At 48.3% G+C, this 14,114-nt stretch overlaps 1 protein-coding gene and 1 non-coding gene across 2 annotated transcripts; both read left to right on the top strand.

Moving 5' to 3' along the window:
• The first annotated feature begins 12,948 nt into the window (after positions 1-12,948).
• Rpl18a (ribosomal protein L18a) lies at positions 12,949-13,905 on the top strand. Its single transcript, XM_032919241.1, has 4 exons — positions 12,949-13,150; positions 13,242-13,371; positions 13,575-13,684; positions 13,777-13,905. Exons 1-4 carry the CDS (start codon positions 13,040-13,042, stop codon positions 13,867-13,869), a joined length of 444 nt encoding a protein of 147 aa, XP_032775132.1. The 5' UTR covers positions 12,949-13,039; the 3' UTR covers positions 13,870-13,905.
• Positions 13,398-13,526, top strand: LOC116915190. The gene has a single exon (XR_004389846.1). It is a non-coding gene; the product is annotated as a small nucleolar RNA SNORA68 (small nucleolar RNA).
• Positions 13,906-14,114: the final 209 nt, after the last annotated feature.

The following is a 14,114-nucleotide window of genomic DNA, read 5'->3' as shown; positions in this document are numbered from 1 at the left end:
TATAGAGTGAGTCCCGGGCAAGACTGGGGTAGTCCTTTAAAATCAACACAAGCGGGGTTGGGGATTTAGCTCAGTGGTAGAGCTCTATGGATGCACGAACATGTGTGGGCACTCAAACACTAAGAAATCTTTAAAAAAGAAGAGACAGGCGTGTTGACATGCATCTAATCCCAGCACACTGGAGAGGGGTAGAAGCAGGAAGATCTCTGAATGTGGTCAGCCCTGTCTACATATAAAGTTTTTGGCCAGTCGGGGATGCACAGTGAGATCTTACTACAATATCAGAGCTGGAAACCAGCAGGCTTTTTTGGGGGGTTCTGTTTTGTACAGGGGATACAGTGGAGGCTTGAAAGTTCTTCAGACCAGACCGAACAGCCCATCCCCCATCCTCTGCCCCTTCATTTGCTCAGTCTTTTCATGCAGAGTCCCTCGGGATTCGAACCCAGAAGGCCCTGGCTGAAGTTTGAGCTCTCCTGCTACCTAAGGCTCTAACTGTTCTTTTTTCCCCCTCTCTCTCTATATTCCACAGTGGCCTCAAAGTGACAAGTGTCCTGCCTCAGTCTCTCAGCTTAGGGCAGGACAGATGGCACCACTGCATTAGTAGTGAGTGTTGATGTCCTTATGTGGTCTCTGGGCCTGGAAGCTCCACACTACATTTCTGCCGTGCGTCAGCTGGGAAAAGATTTGGTTGGGAGTCCCCGCACAGGGAGTACAAGCCTCCTGAGAGATGACTCAATGGTCAACTCCAAAATACTAGACTTGGGACTCAGGTCACTCCTCACCTCCATCCACACCTAGATCCAGCCAGCTAATGGAGCAGTTGTCTGGTTCAAGGGAGGGGCAGGGAGAGGGAGGAAGTGATGGAGGAAGTTGTGAGCCCTTGGGCAGTCAGACTTTCTATTCTGCAACACTCCCAAGCTGTTTAGCCAGACATCCCTCTCTACCTCTGCAGCCAAGCCTGGGGCTCCACATGACCTAGCCACATCTCAGCCCCTTCCCCTAGTGGGTTCTAGGCTAGCATCCTATCCCTGAGTTGTAGCCGGTCTTTGCAACTTTGTGGGTTCTTTTCCCACCCTCTGTCCCCCAGTTTCACCCCATATCATTACACAGGAGAGAAAGAAGGATAGAGGGGAGAGAGACCACAGCATCTGATTCCTTTCCTTTTGTTTCTTGGAGTAACTAACAAACCGCAACCAAGCCCCTTGAACAACCTACAACCACCTATCCTATACCTATCATTAGCTGGCAAAACCACTCCGCTAGAACATGACATAAATCACTGCCGACTGCTGCAGCCAGTCCAAAGCAGCCCGTATATCCACACAGCTGGGGTTAAAATGAAAACACTTGGGCTGGAGAGATGGCTCATCCCTTGAGGGCTCTGACTGCTTTTCCAGAGGTCCTGAGTTCAACTCCCAGCAACCACATGGTGGCTCACAACCATCCGTAATGAAATCTGATGCTCTCTTCTGGTGTGTCTGAAGATAGCCACGGTGTAGTTATAGATAGTAAATAAGCACATCTTTTAAAGAATGAAGACACTTTCTTATATTTCTGTTGTTTTGAAGAAACCAAATTCCAAAATTATCACTGAGTCACGCCCCCAGCCACTCCCTGGATGAGTCTAGGCTGTTGCTCTTCCTCTGAACCATGCCCCCAGCCAGTCGCTAGAGGGTTTTAGGCAGACAAACTAGACTCCCCTGGAACTTACTCCGCATCTCCATCTCACAGCCATGGGCTGGCAGATGCGGGACACCAAGCTTAGCCCTGTTGAGCTTTGTGAGCCATTGCCATAGCTCTGACAGCGACCACAGACTTCTCCATTCCTTCTAACAACTCTTCTGCATTCCCCCACGACAACTCCGGAGTGCCCCACATCCCAGACTGAGCTTTTCCAATCCCAAAAGCCACCGTCAGCCTCAGGCAGCCTCTTGTGTCGCCTGCGGGAGCCCGGGCCACGCCCCCTACAGTTTGCACCAATCCTGTGCCTCTCTCTCTAACACGCCAGTCAGAGCCTTTTCTCTCAGGCACCGCCTTCCCACCTTTCACACTGGCTTCCCGGATGGCTTTCCCTCAGAGGGGTCAAGTCCTCTTTGCTCTTCCTCCCCACGCCCCTTTATCTCTACTCCGTCACGCTGTAATGGTTGATTGCTGAGCCCCTCACTCCTGCTGGTTCAGATCCAGCTAGTGTTAAGTGCGCCAATTACATGCAAATGGCCAGCAGGGACAGTCAAAAGGACTCGGTTGGTTTGTTTTCGGTTTTGATTTTGGTATTGGGGGTGAGGGGGGATGTGTGTGCTTGTTCAAGACTGAGTATCAACATAGCTGTCCTGAAACTCACTATAATAGAGATCCGCCTGCCTCTGCCTCCTGAGTGCAGGGACTAAAGGTGTGGTTCACCATCGCCCAGTTTTACTTCCTTGTTTTTTGTTTTTAAGATTTATTTATTATATAGAAGTACACTGTAGCTGTCTTCAGACACACCAGAAGAGGGCATCAGATCTCATTACAGATGGTTGTGAGCCACCATATGGTTGCTGGGACTTGAAGTCAGGACCTCTGGAAGAGCAGTCAGGGCTCTTAACCACTGAGCCATCTATCTCTTCAACCCAGGACATTTTCTTAGTGATCATTGGGGGAGGGGCAGCCCATGGTGGGTGAGCTATGTCGGAATCAGCTGAGACATAGTAGACAGAGCCCTGGGGCTTCAGAATTAATAGGAATCGACCTGATAAACAGTAAATATGAAGAAAACAAGAATGGCATGACCCCTGTGAGTTCTGTGACCCCAGGAGCCCTGTGAGCACAACCAGGCTTCAGCAAAAGAAAACAAATGGAATATTCCTGAGAACATGGTTCATCACCATCAAGTCAATAGCGAGACACAAACGTGGCAGACCAGCTCTCCCAGCTCCCTGGCAACAGGCACACAAGTGGTGAGAACAACCATACAAGTGAAATAAGTCACCTAAAGTCCCTGAGTCAGCTGTGCGTGGTGGAACACTGGGGAGGCCGAGGCAGGCAGGCTCACAACCATATGTCATGAGATCCAATGCCCGCTTCTGGTGTATCTGAAGACTGCTACAGTGTACTCTTAAAAAGTGTCATTTGTGCTGGGTGTGGTGGCACATGTCTATCATCTCAGATGGGAGGTGGAGGCAGGAGTAATTCAGGGACATCAACAGCTACATAGTGAAGTCAGAGCCAGCCTGGGCTACATGGGAAAGAATAAAAACTACAGCCAAGAAGTCAGAAGTTTAAAAATGTTCTCTCACCCCTAAAAAGCCCTAAATACCCAAATTCCAGATCCTGCTCTCGGCTAATGAGTAGGTTAAAGGTCACATTTCCTGAGCCTGCTCTCCCAGGAACTAGATAAAAGTGCTTAAGATAAAAGTGCCTTCCCTTAGGTACGTGATCCCAACCTGTTAGAGATAACAGAAAGATTTTTCCCAGGAACCAGCTGACCCTGACCGTAAAGTTAGATTACAATCTTAAAAGCAATCTTGAGAGACAGGAAGCTTCTCCTTGTAATTTTTCACTGGTATTCTCCACATTTTCCAATGACAGCATCCCTAACCCCTTAGGTTGTGGCTTCTTCCTTTAAATATTCCTTCTCTCAGCTACTCAGGGTCGAACTCCTCTGCCCCTGCGTGGGATACGAGTCTCAACCCCAATGCACTGGTTCCTATCGATAAACCTTATGTGATTACAGCAAGGAGAGTCTTACATGAGTTCTTGGCGGGGAAGGGGTCGAGTCATCCCAAGACTTGAGTGAGGGCCTCCCTGCTCTGGGGGTCTTTCATTTGGAGGATCGTCCGGGATCGGTGGGTGACCACCCTCGTCTCCGAAGACCCACTTGGAGGTGAGATAGCATCTGTGTCTTTGTGTTTTGTGCCGGCTGAACTCTGGGTCTGTAGTTACTCAAAAGTACTGGTGTTCAAAAAAAAAAAAAAAAAAAAAAAAGTACTGGTGTTTGCAGTCGCTCTGTCTCAGGTAGAGGCAGAGGCTCGTCTCTCTGGAGAAGACGAGGGAATGTGAGTATTGGTAAACGTGCCAGGGACTCACTGACTGCGCTGCCCTGGGAGACGTCCCAGGAGGTGAGGAGGAACGCCAGGGATGCCTGGGAGATTCCCGTCTGGGGGCCGGTGAGGATTCCGTGATTCTCCTGGATTGGAGAAAAGACCAGCCCTCCCAGCAGTCTGTATTTCCAGAGTGGTCTTTGTCTGTGTGTCTTAGGTCTTTGTTTTGTGTTACTTGTCACTTTGACGATGGGACTCTTCTGAGTTTGACTTTAGACCACTGGACTAAACTTAGGGCTAAAGCACACAATTTGTCAGTTAAGATTAAGAAAGGACCATGACAGACTTTTTGCTCCTCTGAGTGGCAGGCGTTTGATGTCGGCTGGCCTCCAGAGGGCACCTTTGACCATTATTTTTGATCTGCTCTCCTTCATCTGTCTTGTTGGGAAAGAGGAGTGATGTGAAATCCGCTCGTCTTCATCTGTCTTTGGTGAGCTCACAGAAACTCCTGTCTGAATCAGTTCAGCTTTGTGGTGATCTCTTGGCGGCCGCTTGTTTTTGTTTTTGTGCGCACTTCTGTTTTTGTCTGTTAATCTTTTGATTGTCTTTCTATGTGACTGAATGCTATTTGTCCTCTTCGGCGGACCTCTATTTTCTGGACTCTCTTCTTGTTTTCTCACCATCCCAGTTGAGATGCTTGTTAGTAGCTGTTACAGGTCCTCTTTACCACCGAGGAAATACAGAACCCTACTAGAGGCCAGAAAAAATGTTCCAGACACAGATGGAAGGCCCTCACTCCTGCCTGTTGACTCCAATACGCCTGAAGGTAGGGAGTGCTACAAGTCTTTTACCAGGCTCTAATGGTGGGTCTCTGAGGGGCTGAAAAACGCATCAATCTGGCTAAAGTAAGAAAAAAATATAAAAAAAAAAGTTACAGAAACTTAAAGGGTTAAGCTAAGTGGCTGAGAGAGTTAGTGTAAGTTAGAGTTAGTATAAGTTAGAGTTAGTGTAAGTTACAGAGAAAGTTAAAGTACAGTTCAGGTTAAAAAAAATAGGAAACTAGACAAAAAAAAAAAAAGAGACCAAAAAAAAAAAAAAAAGCTAAAGAAACTTATACTGGTCACGGTAGTTAGAGAGACTAGGAAGACAGTACCTGGCAACAGAAGAGAATTCCTGGCTAAAGATCAGAGTGCCTATTGTACTGCCCCAGGATAGAGAGGAAGCCCACCCAGTGTTTTGTGGATACAGGGACCCAACACTCTGTGCTCCTTCACCGAAGTGGGCCAGTGTCCATCAAAAGACCTTGGGTACAGGGGGCTACCGATAACAAACAATACTTATGGACTACCCGAAGAACAGTGGACCTTGGCGTGGGCTGGGAAAACCACTAGTTCATGGTCATCCTTGACTGCCCCTATCCCTTGTTCATGAGAAATTTGCTCTCCAAAATGGCTTGCATGGGCTGAAATGGCTGGGTGAGGCCATGTGTATGCATATCTGCAGACTGTGTATGTGGACCTTAAGACCTGTCTCAGTGCACCAGTACCTGATGCTGGGAGATGAATGGCTTAGTGCCGTTCTGCCTGGAACACATCGCTCCTGCCAGCCGGGCACTAACAATTATCACCCAATACAGGACTTAAACTGTGATAGAGTGGCTGATGTTTTGCCTTTGAATAGAATGTCCCAGAGGATGGGACCACTGGTCAGCTGACATGGACTAGATTCTCCACCGGTTGGGGGCAATCTGGCCACCTTGAGTGTCAAGTACTGGCAGAAGCCCATGGGTGGAGAGAAGACCTCTGCGACTGATCGATCAACTCATACTGAAAGCTGAGGCTACCTTGTCTACAGAACAGAACAGTTCTCTTCATAAAGGTCAGAGATGAGTGGGTGCTGCTATGGTGGACAACACAAATGTCATCTGGGATAGACAAACCTCTACCCCCAGCACATCAGCTCAGATGCCTTTGCCATCTCTTGGATGCCCTGATGAAGCCAGCAACTGTGAGTATTATTCATTGCCCAGGACATCAGGAGGGAAGAGATTCAGTGACATGGGGCAATAACAAAGCAGATCAAGTGGCTCGAGAAATGGCTATGCAGGAGTCTATACTGGTTAAAGGCCTGCGAGAGACAGCCACTGGGAACTGGGATTGGATTAAGGGATGGCCTCACTTAGAACGTACAACAGAAGAAAAGGCCCAAATTGCTTAGAAGAGAAAGGACAATGGCACACTCGAGGGAAAAGCTATTCTCCCCAGAGAATAAACAAAAGACTCACTTTGCCAAATACACAAATAGACTCATTTAAGAGATAAAAAACTTATCCAAGTAGTTAAGATATATGCAACAGACTTTAAGATTTAGCCAGAGAGGGCTGGAGAGATGGCTCAGAGGTTAAGAGCACTGACTGTTCTTCCAGAGGTCCTGAGTTCAAATCCCAGCAACCACATGGTGGCTCACAATCATCTGTAATGAGATCTGATGCCCTCTTCTGGAGTGTCTGAAGACAGCTACAGTGTACTCACATAAAATAAATAAATTAAAAAAAAAAAAAGATTTAGTCAGAGAGACAGTAAAAAGTATAAGCTATGTCAGCAAGTAAATGCTTAACAAACAAACAGGGCAAAAAGACCTAAGAAGTTTAATGAGAAGTCAAAGTAAACTTCACTGAGAAAATATGGTTACAAGTATCTTCTAATGTTTGTAAATACCTTTTCAGGATGAGTAGAAACTTTCCCCACCAAGCAAGAGACGGCCTAGGTAGTCATCAAGAAGATACTGGAAGAAATCTTCCCCCAGTTTGGAGTGCCCAAGGTAACCGGGTCAGACAAGGGCCCTGCTTTCTTGAAAGATAAGCCAGGGTGTGGCTAGGTATTTAGAGGTCAATTAAAAATTACATTGTATCTACAGACCTCAAAGTTCAGGACAAGTAAAATAAATAAATAGAACTCTAAAAGAGGCCCTGATTAAATTGACCATAGAGACTGGTGCAGACTTGGTGGCATTCCTTCCCTCTTGCTTTCTTCAGAGCAAGAAATACCCTTTCCAGATTCAGCCTTACCCCCCTTGAGATCTTATATGGGGCCTCAGCTCCTCTGACTGTATTAGAAGATGTTATTAAACCAACATGTCATAGTAATAATGATTTGTATGCCAGACTAAAAGACCTACAGGTGGTACAGAAAAAAGTTTGATCACAGCTGACAGCAGCCTATGCCCTGGGGACCCCGGAGACATCTCACTAGTTCCAGGTCGGAGACTCATACAAGGACACCGAGCCCAGACACTCGAGCCTCCCTAGAAAGGACCATACCTGGTGCTGCTGACCACCCTGACAGCCGTCAAGTCTCAGCCCTCACCAGCCGCATACTAGCTGTTGGGGCTGAGGGCTGGAACCTAGAGGGACACTCAGATCTTCGAAAAGCTCCCTAGACTTACACATCAGATAAGTGGATACATCAGAGACATGACTGGGAGGTTGCTATAATGCTCACTTGAGGAGTATGCTTTAGAAAAAAAGAAATTTCATGTTTGCCCTGGGTTCCATCGAGATAGGTGTGAGAATAGGCTTGATTTCTATTACAAATGATGCACATTAGTACTCCTAACACTTCTTGGGACTGTGCCTCAGGGATCACAACCTGTATAAGTTTAGAGGTTCTAAAAGACAGTCATGACTTTTGTGTGTAGGTTCAGATAGTGTCCAGATTAGAATCCTGATGCTAAAGACTTTTTAGCTGACCTCCAAGAAACCCTAGCCTCCCTCTCAGAGGTAGTCCTTCAAAATAGTAAAAGATTAGACCTGATATTCTTTTTTTTTTAAAGATTTATTTATTTATATATATAAGTACACTGTAGCTGTCTTCAGACACACCAGAAGAAGGCATCAGATCTCTTTACAGATGGTTGTGAGCCACCATGTGGTTGCTGGGAATTGAACTCATGACCTCTGGAAGAGCAGTCGGGTGCTCTTAACCGCTGAGCCATCTCTCCAGCCCTAGACCTGATATTCTTTAAAGAAGGAGGTCTGTGTGCTACACTAGAGAAAAAAATGTTGTTTCTACCTAGACCATTCTGGGGTTGTTTTATTCTTAAAAGACGGAAGATTATGCGCTGCTCTCAGAGAAGAGTGTTGTTTTTATAGAGACCATTCAGGTGTATACTAAAATTTAGTTTTATGATTAGAACTAGCCACTAGAAGAAGTGGGGAATGAAAGAATAAAAAAATACAGCCAAGAAGTCAGAAGTTTAAAGATGCTCTCACCCCTAAAAAGCCCTAAATACCCCAAATTCCAGACCCTGCTCTCGGCTAATGAGTAGGTTAAAGGTCACATTTCTGGAGCCTGCTCTCCCAGGAACTAGATAAAAGTGCCTTCCCTTAGGTACGTGATCCCGACCTGTTAGAGATAACAGGCTTCTCCCAGGAACCAGCTGACCCTGACCGTAAAGTTAGATTACAATCTTAAAAGCAATCTTGAGAGACAGGAAGCTTCTCCTTGTGATTTTTTCACTGGTATTCTCCACATTTTCCAATGACAGCATCCCTAACCCCTTAGGTTGTGGCTTCTTCCTTTAAATATTCCTTCTCTCAGCTACTCAGGGTCGAACTCCTCTGCCCCTGCATGGGATATGAGTCTCGACCCCAGTGCACTGGTTCCTATCGATAAACCTCATGTGATTACAGCAAGGATGGTCTTTTGTGAGTTCTTGGGGTGGAGGGGGGTTCAAGTCATCCCAAGACTTGAGTGAGGGCCTCCCTGCTCTGGGAGTCTTTCACATGTCTGGAAAAGAAAAAGCAATTGTCACTGGTGTTTGGGTTGGGCCAAGATTTTCTTTTTCTTTTTTTTTTTTTAATAAAGTTTTTTTAAAGATATTTATTTATCATGTAGTGTTCTGCCTGTACACCAGAAGAGGGCACCAAGATCCCACTACAGATGGTTGTGAGCCACCATGTGGTTGTTGGAATTGAACTCAGGACCTCTGGAAGAGCAGTCGGTGCTGTTAACCACTGAGCCCTCTCTCCAGCCCCAGGCCAAGATTTTTTAGAAGTTTTTTGGTTTTTTTTTTGGTTTAGCCTTACATAAAAAAAGATAAAACTTGGGGTTGGGGATTTAGCTCAGTGGTAGGCGCTTGCTTAGGAAGCGCAAGGCCCTGGGTTGATCCCCAGCTCGGAAAAAAAAAAAAAAGAACCAAAAAAAAAAAAGATAAAACTTTGCTTTAAGAAAAAAAAAAAAAAAAAAGGTAAATGTGGGGATGTTTGCCTGTGACCCCAGCATGCAGAGAATGGGAAGCTCCTGGTCAGCCTGGACTATACAGGGAGGCCTAGTCTCAAAGCAAAAAGACGATGAGACCTGCCTGCAGAGCCTGTAGGACGGGCCGGGAGGGAAAGGCAGATTCTTGCACAGTGAGGAACCCAAGCATGGCAAACACAGCACTGCAGGTCCTGCCTCTCCCTTCCTCAAGCCACCAGGGGCTCTCCCTTCTTGCGATACTTCCTTATGCCTGAATAAAACAAGGTCCAGCTATCAAAATTCACTATCTACACTAACTGACCTGACCTGTCAGGACTTACCAAATCACCCTAGCACAGAAGACTTCCCCTTTTCTCCTTAAAATCCACTTCTGCAGAAATACCTGCTTTGCACAATACAGAGGCAGCCCTCTCCAATCCCCACCCCTGCTTGTCCCTGGGGGTAAATAAACGCCCTTGGTGCTGAGGATTTGATGTTTGTCCTCAGAGTGTAAGGCCTGGTGCAGACAAGAGAAACCTGGGCTAGCAGGGAGTAAGCGTGAGGGCTGGGTGGGGTATCCTGCCTAGTTCGGAAGGCATGGTGCAGAAGTTACTAAGGCAGAGACCACTCTGCCTGGAGACTGGGGAATAAAAGCAGGTAGCCTGAGATCCCAGATTAACAGGTGTACTGCAGAAGGAGACAAAAGCAGAGGGGACACGTCGGTCAGTGGACCTCGAAGTCCAGAATACTCACAGCCTGTGGTGACAGGGTTGCTGTGACAGAAGCCTGAGGTCTTACCAACAGGTGGCCCTGCTGGGATTCTTCCCAGCCTCTAGGAGGGGAGACAGTTGGAGGGGAGGTCTGTTAAGGGTGGAGGCTGTCACCACTCAGGAGAAGTCAAAGGGGACATCTGCAAAACAGGAGGTGAAATGCCAACACCATTCTGCCCCTCTCCAGCTGGGTGGTCTTTGGCCCGTGGTCTTAAACTGTGAGTTTACACCAAGGTTCCACTCAAGGTTAAGGCTGGGTCTGTGAACACCAACCTTTCCTCATACTCCTGTCTCTCCATTCTTTTCCCTGTGCCCGTTCAAGGTGTAGCTTGCACCCCAGGATCTGTCCTGCATCTTATAGAATGAATCTACCCCACTTCAGCCACCTGCAGAACATAGGCATGGAGCAATGTGTTCCAGCAGAGATGGACTGTGTCCTAGCCTGCCCATTGCACACCGTCATGTTCATAAGCTGTTTATTTCGGGGTGGGGACTGTAAGATGAGCTTTCTGTAGCCAAGGCCATTTGTCATGAGCCTCCTGGCCCTCAGGCATGCACTACAACGCCCAATTTCTAAATCTTACCACTATCCTATGAGCCAGGGAGTGTTAATGCGACTGGAGAAACTGAGGGCCCACACTTGTATGCACCTGAGCGCAATGGAAGCCGAGGACCTAGAGGCACACATCTCAGATTGGCAAGCATTGCCGCTGAGCCAAAGAAAAGCGCTCGCCACCTAGTGGCCACTAATGGAAACACACTGCAGATATTGTTGCCTACAGTTAAGGGGCCTGGTCAAGTAAAGGACAGTCAGAGTGGCACAATTCTGATGAAATTCTATAAAGAAATAGTTACGTGGGTCTGTAGGTGGCACACTCCAGTGTCCCAAGAATCAGGAAGAGGCAGGAGAATTACAGTGAGTTACAGGCTGGTTTGGGCTACACAAATCCTGTCTCAATAAACAGTAAAAACCAAAACAAAAGGGCTGGTGAGATGGCTCAGCGGTTAAGAGCACTGACAGCTACTCGGAAGAACAAAATAAATCTTTTCTTTAGATTTATTTTTTCCCACCCCTAGCCCCACTCTCTAGATTTATTTTTTAGTTATATGAGTACACCGTAGCTGTCTCCAGCCCAATAAAATAATCTTAAAAAAAAAAAAAACTGATGACAGATAAAAAAGATAGATGGGGTAGAGAGATAACGCAGTAGTTAAGAGCACTGACTGGGATTCGATTCCTAGCATTTACCTCACAACTCACAACCTTTAACACCAATCCGAGGGACTTAGGCCCTCTGCGGGTCTCCAAGGCACCAGACGTGCAGGTGGTGCAGGCGACACATCCACACACCTAAAATAATACAGCAATTTCTTAAAAAGATGGATAGATGCACAGAAGGATGATGTAGAAAAAGGGAAGAAATGGCAGAGAGAGAGAGAGAGAGAGAGAGAGAGGAGAGAGAGGAGAAATGGAGAGAGAGAGAGAGAGAGAGAGAGAGAGAAAGAGAGAGAGAGAGAGAGAGAGAGAGAGAGAGGAGAGAGAGAGAGAGAGAGAGAGAGAGAGAGAGAGAGAGAGAGAGAGAGAGAGAAGAGAGAGAAAAATCCGGAGTCTAGCTAGGGACCACGATTAAGCCTACACTCCCAGGATCCTCTGAGCGCGATGATGGGGTCGGCCCCCGGAGAAACGTGTGTGTAAGTTCGTCGCGCTCCCTCCTGGGAATTGTAGTCTCCGTGGAGAGAGGCGGGAATTATACGTAGCTGATCCGTAACCAATAACGAAGCTAAGAACTTAGAACGGTAGTAGCTGTACCCAATAGACGCACGGCATTAAGAGGGCGGGACTTCCGTCAAAGACCATGGTGAGAGCCTGCGCGGAGGGCCACACTTCCTTTTGTGAGTGGCAGTGAACGAGCACGCACTGCCATGAAGGCGTCAGGCACGGTAAGAAGGCTGCGGCGGGGCCAGAAGCGCGGCGTTTGCGGCGGGGCCGCTCAGGTTGACTGTGTCCTCCGGGATGATAGTGCGTTCGGCCGCCAGGGTCCCTCACCGGTCACGGGCTGCTCTCTTCGCCCACAGACTCCCCAGGCCAATATGGCGGCCGCCTCGTGCTGGGCGGCGGGCGAGAGAGCGGGTTAGATCAAGGATTCCCCGGAAGGCGCTCTCCGTACTTTTGAGTCTGTCAGTGTTTCACTCTTTTTCACTGTCAAGTCTTATTTCATGGTTGCTTAGTTTCAAGTTCAAAGCTAACCTGGGCTACTTAGATCGAATGGAGGCACGGCTCCATCTCGGTTTTAGACAGCATTTGATAAGCAAGCGTTGCGGCCTACTCCCAGCATCGGTGCCACACACTTATCGCAATACTTGAGAAAGACAGATCGTCACTTGAGTCATCCTTAGCTCGTTCTAAAGACTAGCTGACACTTGGACGTAGAGCAAACAGCAGCCTAGAGCGCCATATCATACTGGCCCTGTGAGCAGGAGGAATGCTTTTGAAAGGCCCAGGGCTAGTGTGTTGGGGACATATGAGATCCTTCTGGCTCTTAGTGAGAAGCGAGTTTGGAATCTTCCAATGGTCCCCACCTACAGACAGTTTCTCTGTGTAGACCAGACTGGTCTTTAAACTCAAGAGATTTTCCTGCTCTGGGATTAAAAGGCATGAGCCTCCACTGCGATCTTGGCCTGGAATTTTCTGGGAGAGCACAGCAGCCTGTATGTGAACTAGTATATGAACCTGGCTCTGGTACTGGAGGCAGCTTCAGAGCGGGATGCATGCGTTCTGACATGCGTGCCACTGGGCTCTTGGAAGGTGAAGTGTGTGAACCCAGCTTTGGTCAGGGGAAGTGGGGATGCCAGGTTGGGACACCCAGCCTGTTGGAATTACTAGATCTTGGGCAGACTTCACCTCCCATCACATATACAGCTTATCTCCTGGCATTTCTTTCAGCTTCGGGAGTACAAGGTGGTGGGGCGTTGCTTGCCAACCCCAAAATGCCACACACCGCCACTGTACCGAATGCGAATCTTTGCACCCAACCATGTGGTGGCCAAGTCCCGCTTCTGGTACTTTGTGTCGCAGCTGAAGAAGATGAAGAAATCATCCGGGGAAATTGTGTACTGTGGGCAGGTGAGGCCTGGGGCCCCACCGGATGACAGTCCCTGGGTACCATCAGAGCCAGGGCAGTACACAAGCCTCACGTCCTCCCTACTCCCCACAGGTGTTTGAGAAGTCACCCCTGCGTGTGAAGAACTTCGGCATCTGGCTGCGCTATGATTCCCGCAGTGGCACTCACAACATGTACCGAGAGTACCGGGACCTGACCACCGCCGGCGCGGTCACACAGTGCTGTGAGTCACCAACCCTCTGTCAACCCTTGGCACCCAACCCAAGAACTGCCGCTACTATAGCGGCTGTTTAAACAGTGGTGCACACAGCAAAGTGCTTCGTCGCCTTTGGGGGGCTGTGCAGTGCCCTCCAGAGTGAATCAGGAGGTTCTACAGTTCTGTGGGTGTTCTGGGTGGCTGGGGCTGACTTTCTTCTCTTTCCACAGACCGAGACATGGGTGCCCGACACCGTGCCCGTGCGCACTCCATCCAGATCATGAAGGTGGAAGAGATTGCAGCTGGCAAGTGCCGCCGGCCAGCTGTCAAGCAGTTCCACGTGAGTGAACCTGAGTGTGGGGCTGACGCAGGGCTGCAGGGGGTGGTTGCGCATGGACAGTCCCTGGACATGCATCTCCTCCCTCCCCACAGGACTCCAAGATCAAATTCCCATTGCCCCACCGTGTGCTGCGGCGCCAGCACAAACCACGCTTCACCACCAAGAGGCCAAACACTTTCTTCTAGACACAGAGACCTACTGAATAAAAGCTTCAGACTGTCCTTGCTTGTTTGCCTCTGTGTCCCTGACAAGGTCCCAAGTGGACCCTAACAACAGGCTTGCCCCACCTGCCTGCCAGCCTTGGTTCAGTGGCATCTTTCTTTAGTTGTGTATCCTACTGAGTTAACTCAACCCCACTGCAGTTTGTGTGGGACATAGCCTGAGCCCTGTGTGTGACACCGAAGGGTGGCAGGCTGTTTCTGCAGTCTCC

Source organism: Rattus rattus, chromosome 13 (assembly GCF_011064425.1).
Source record: "Rattus rattus isolate New Zealand chromosome 13, Rrattus_CSIRO_v1, whole genome shotgun sequence".
Lineage (NCBI taxonomy): Eukaryota > Metazoa > Chordata > Mammalia > Rodentia > Muridae > Rattus > Rattus rattus.
This window is presented reverse-complemented; position numbering and strand designations above follow the sequence as displayed.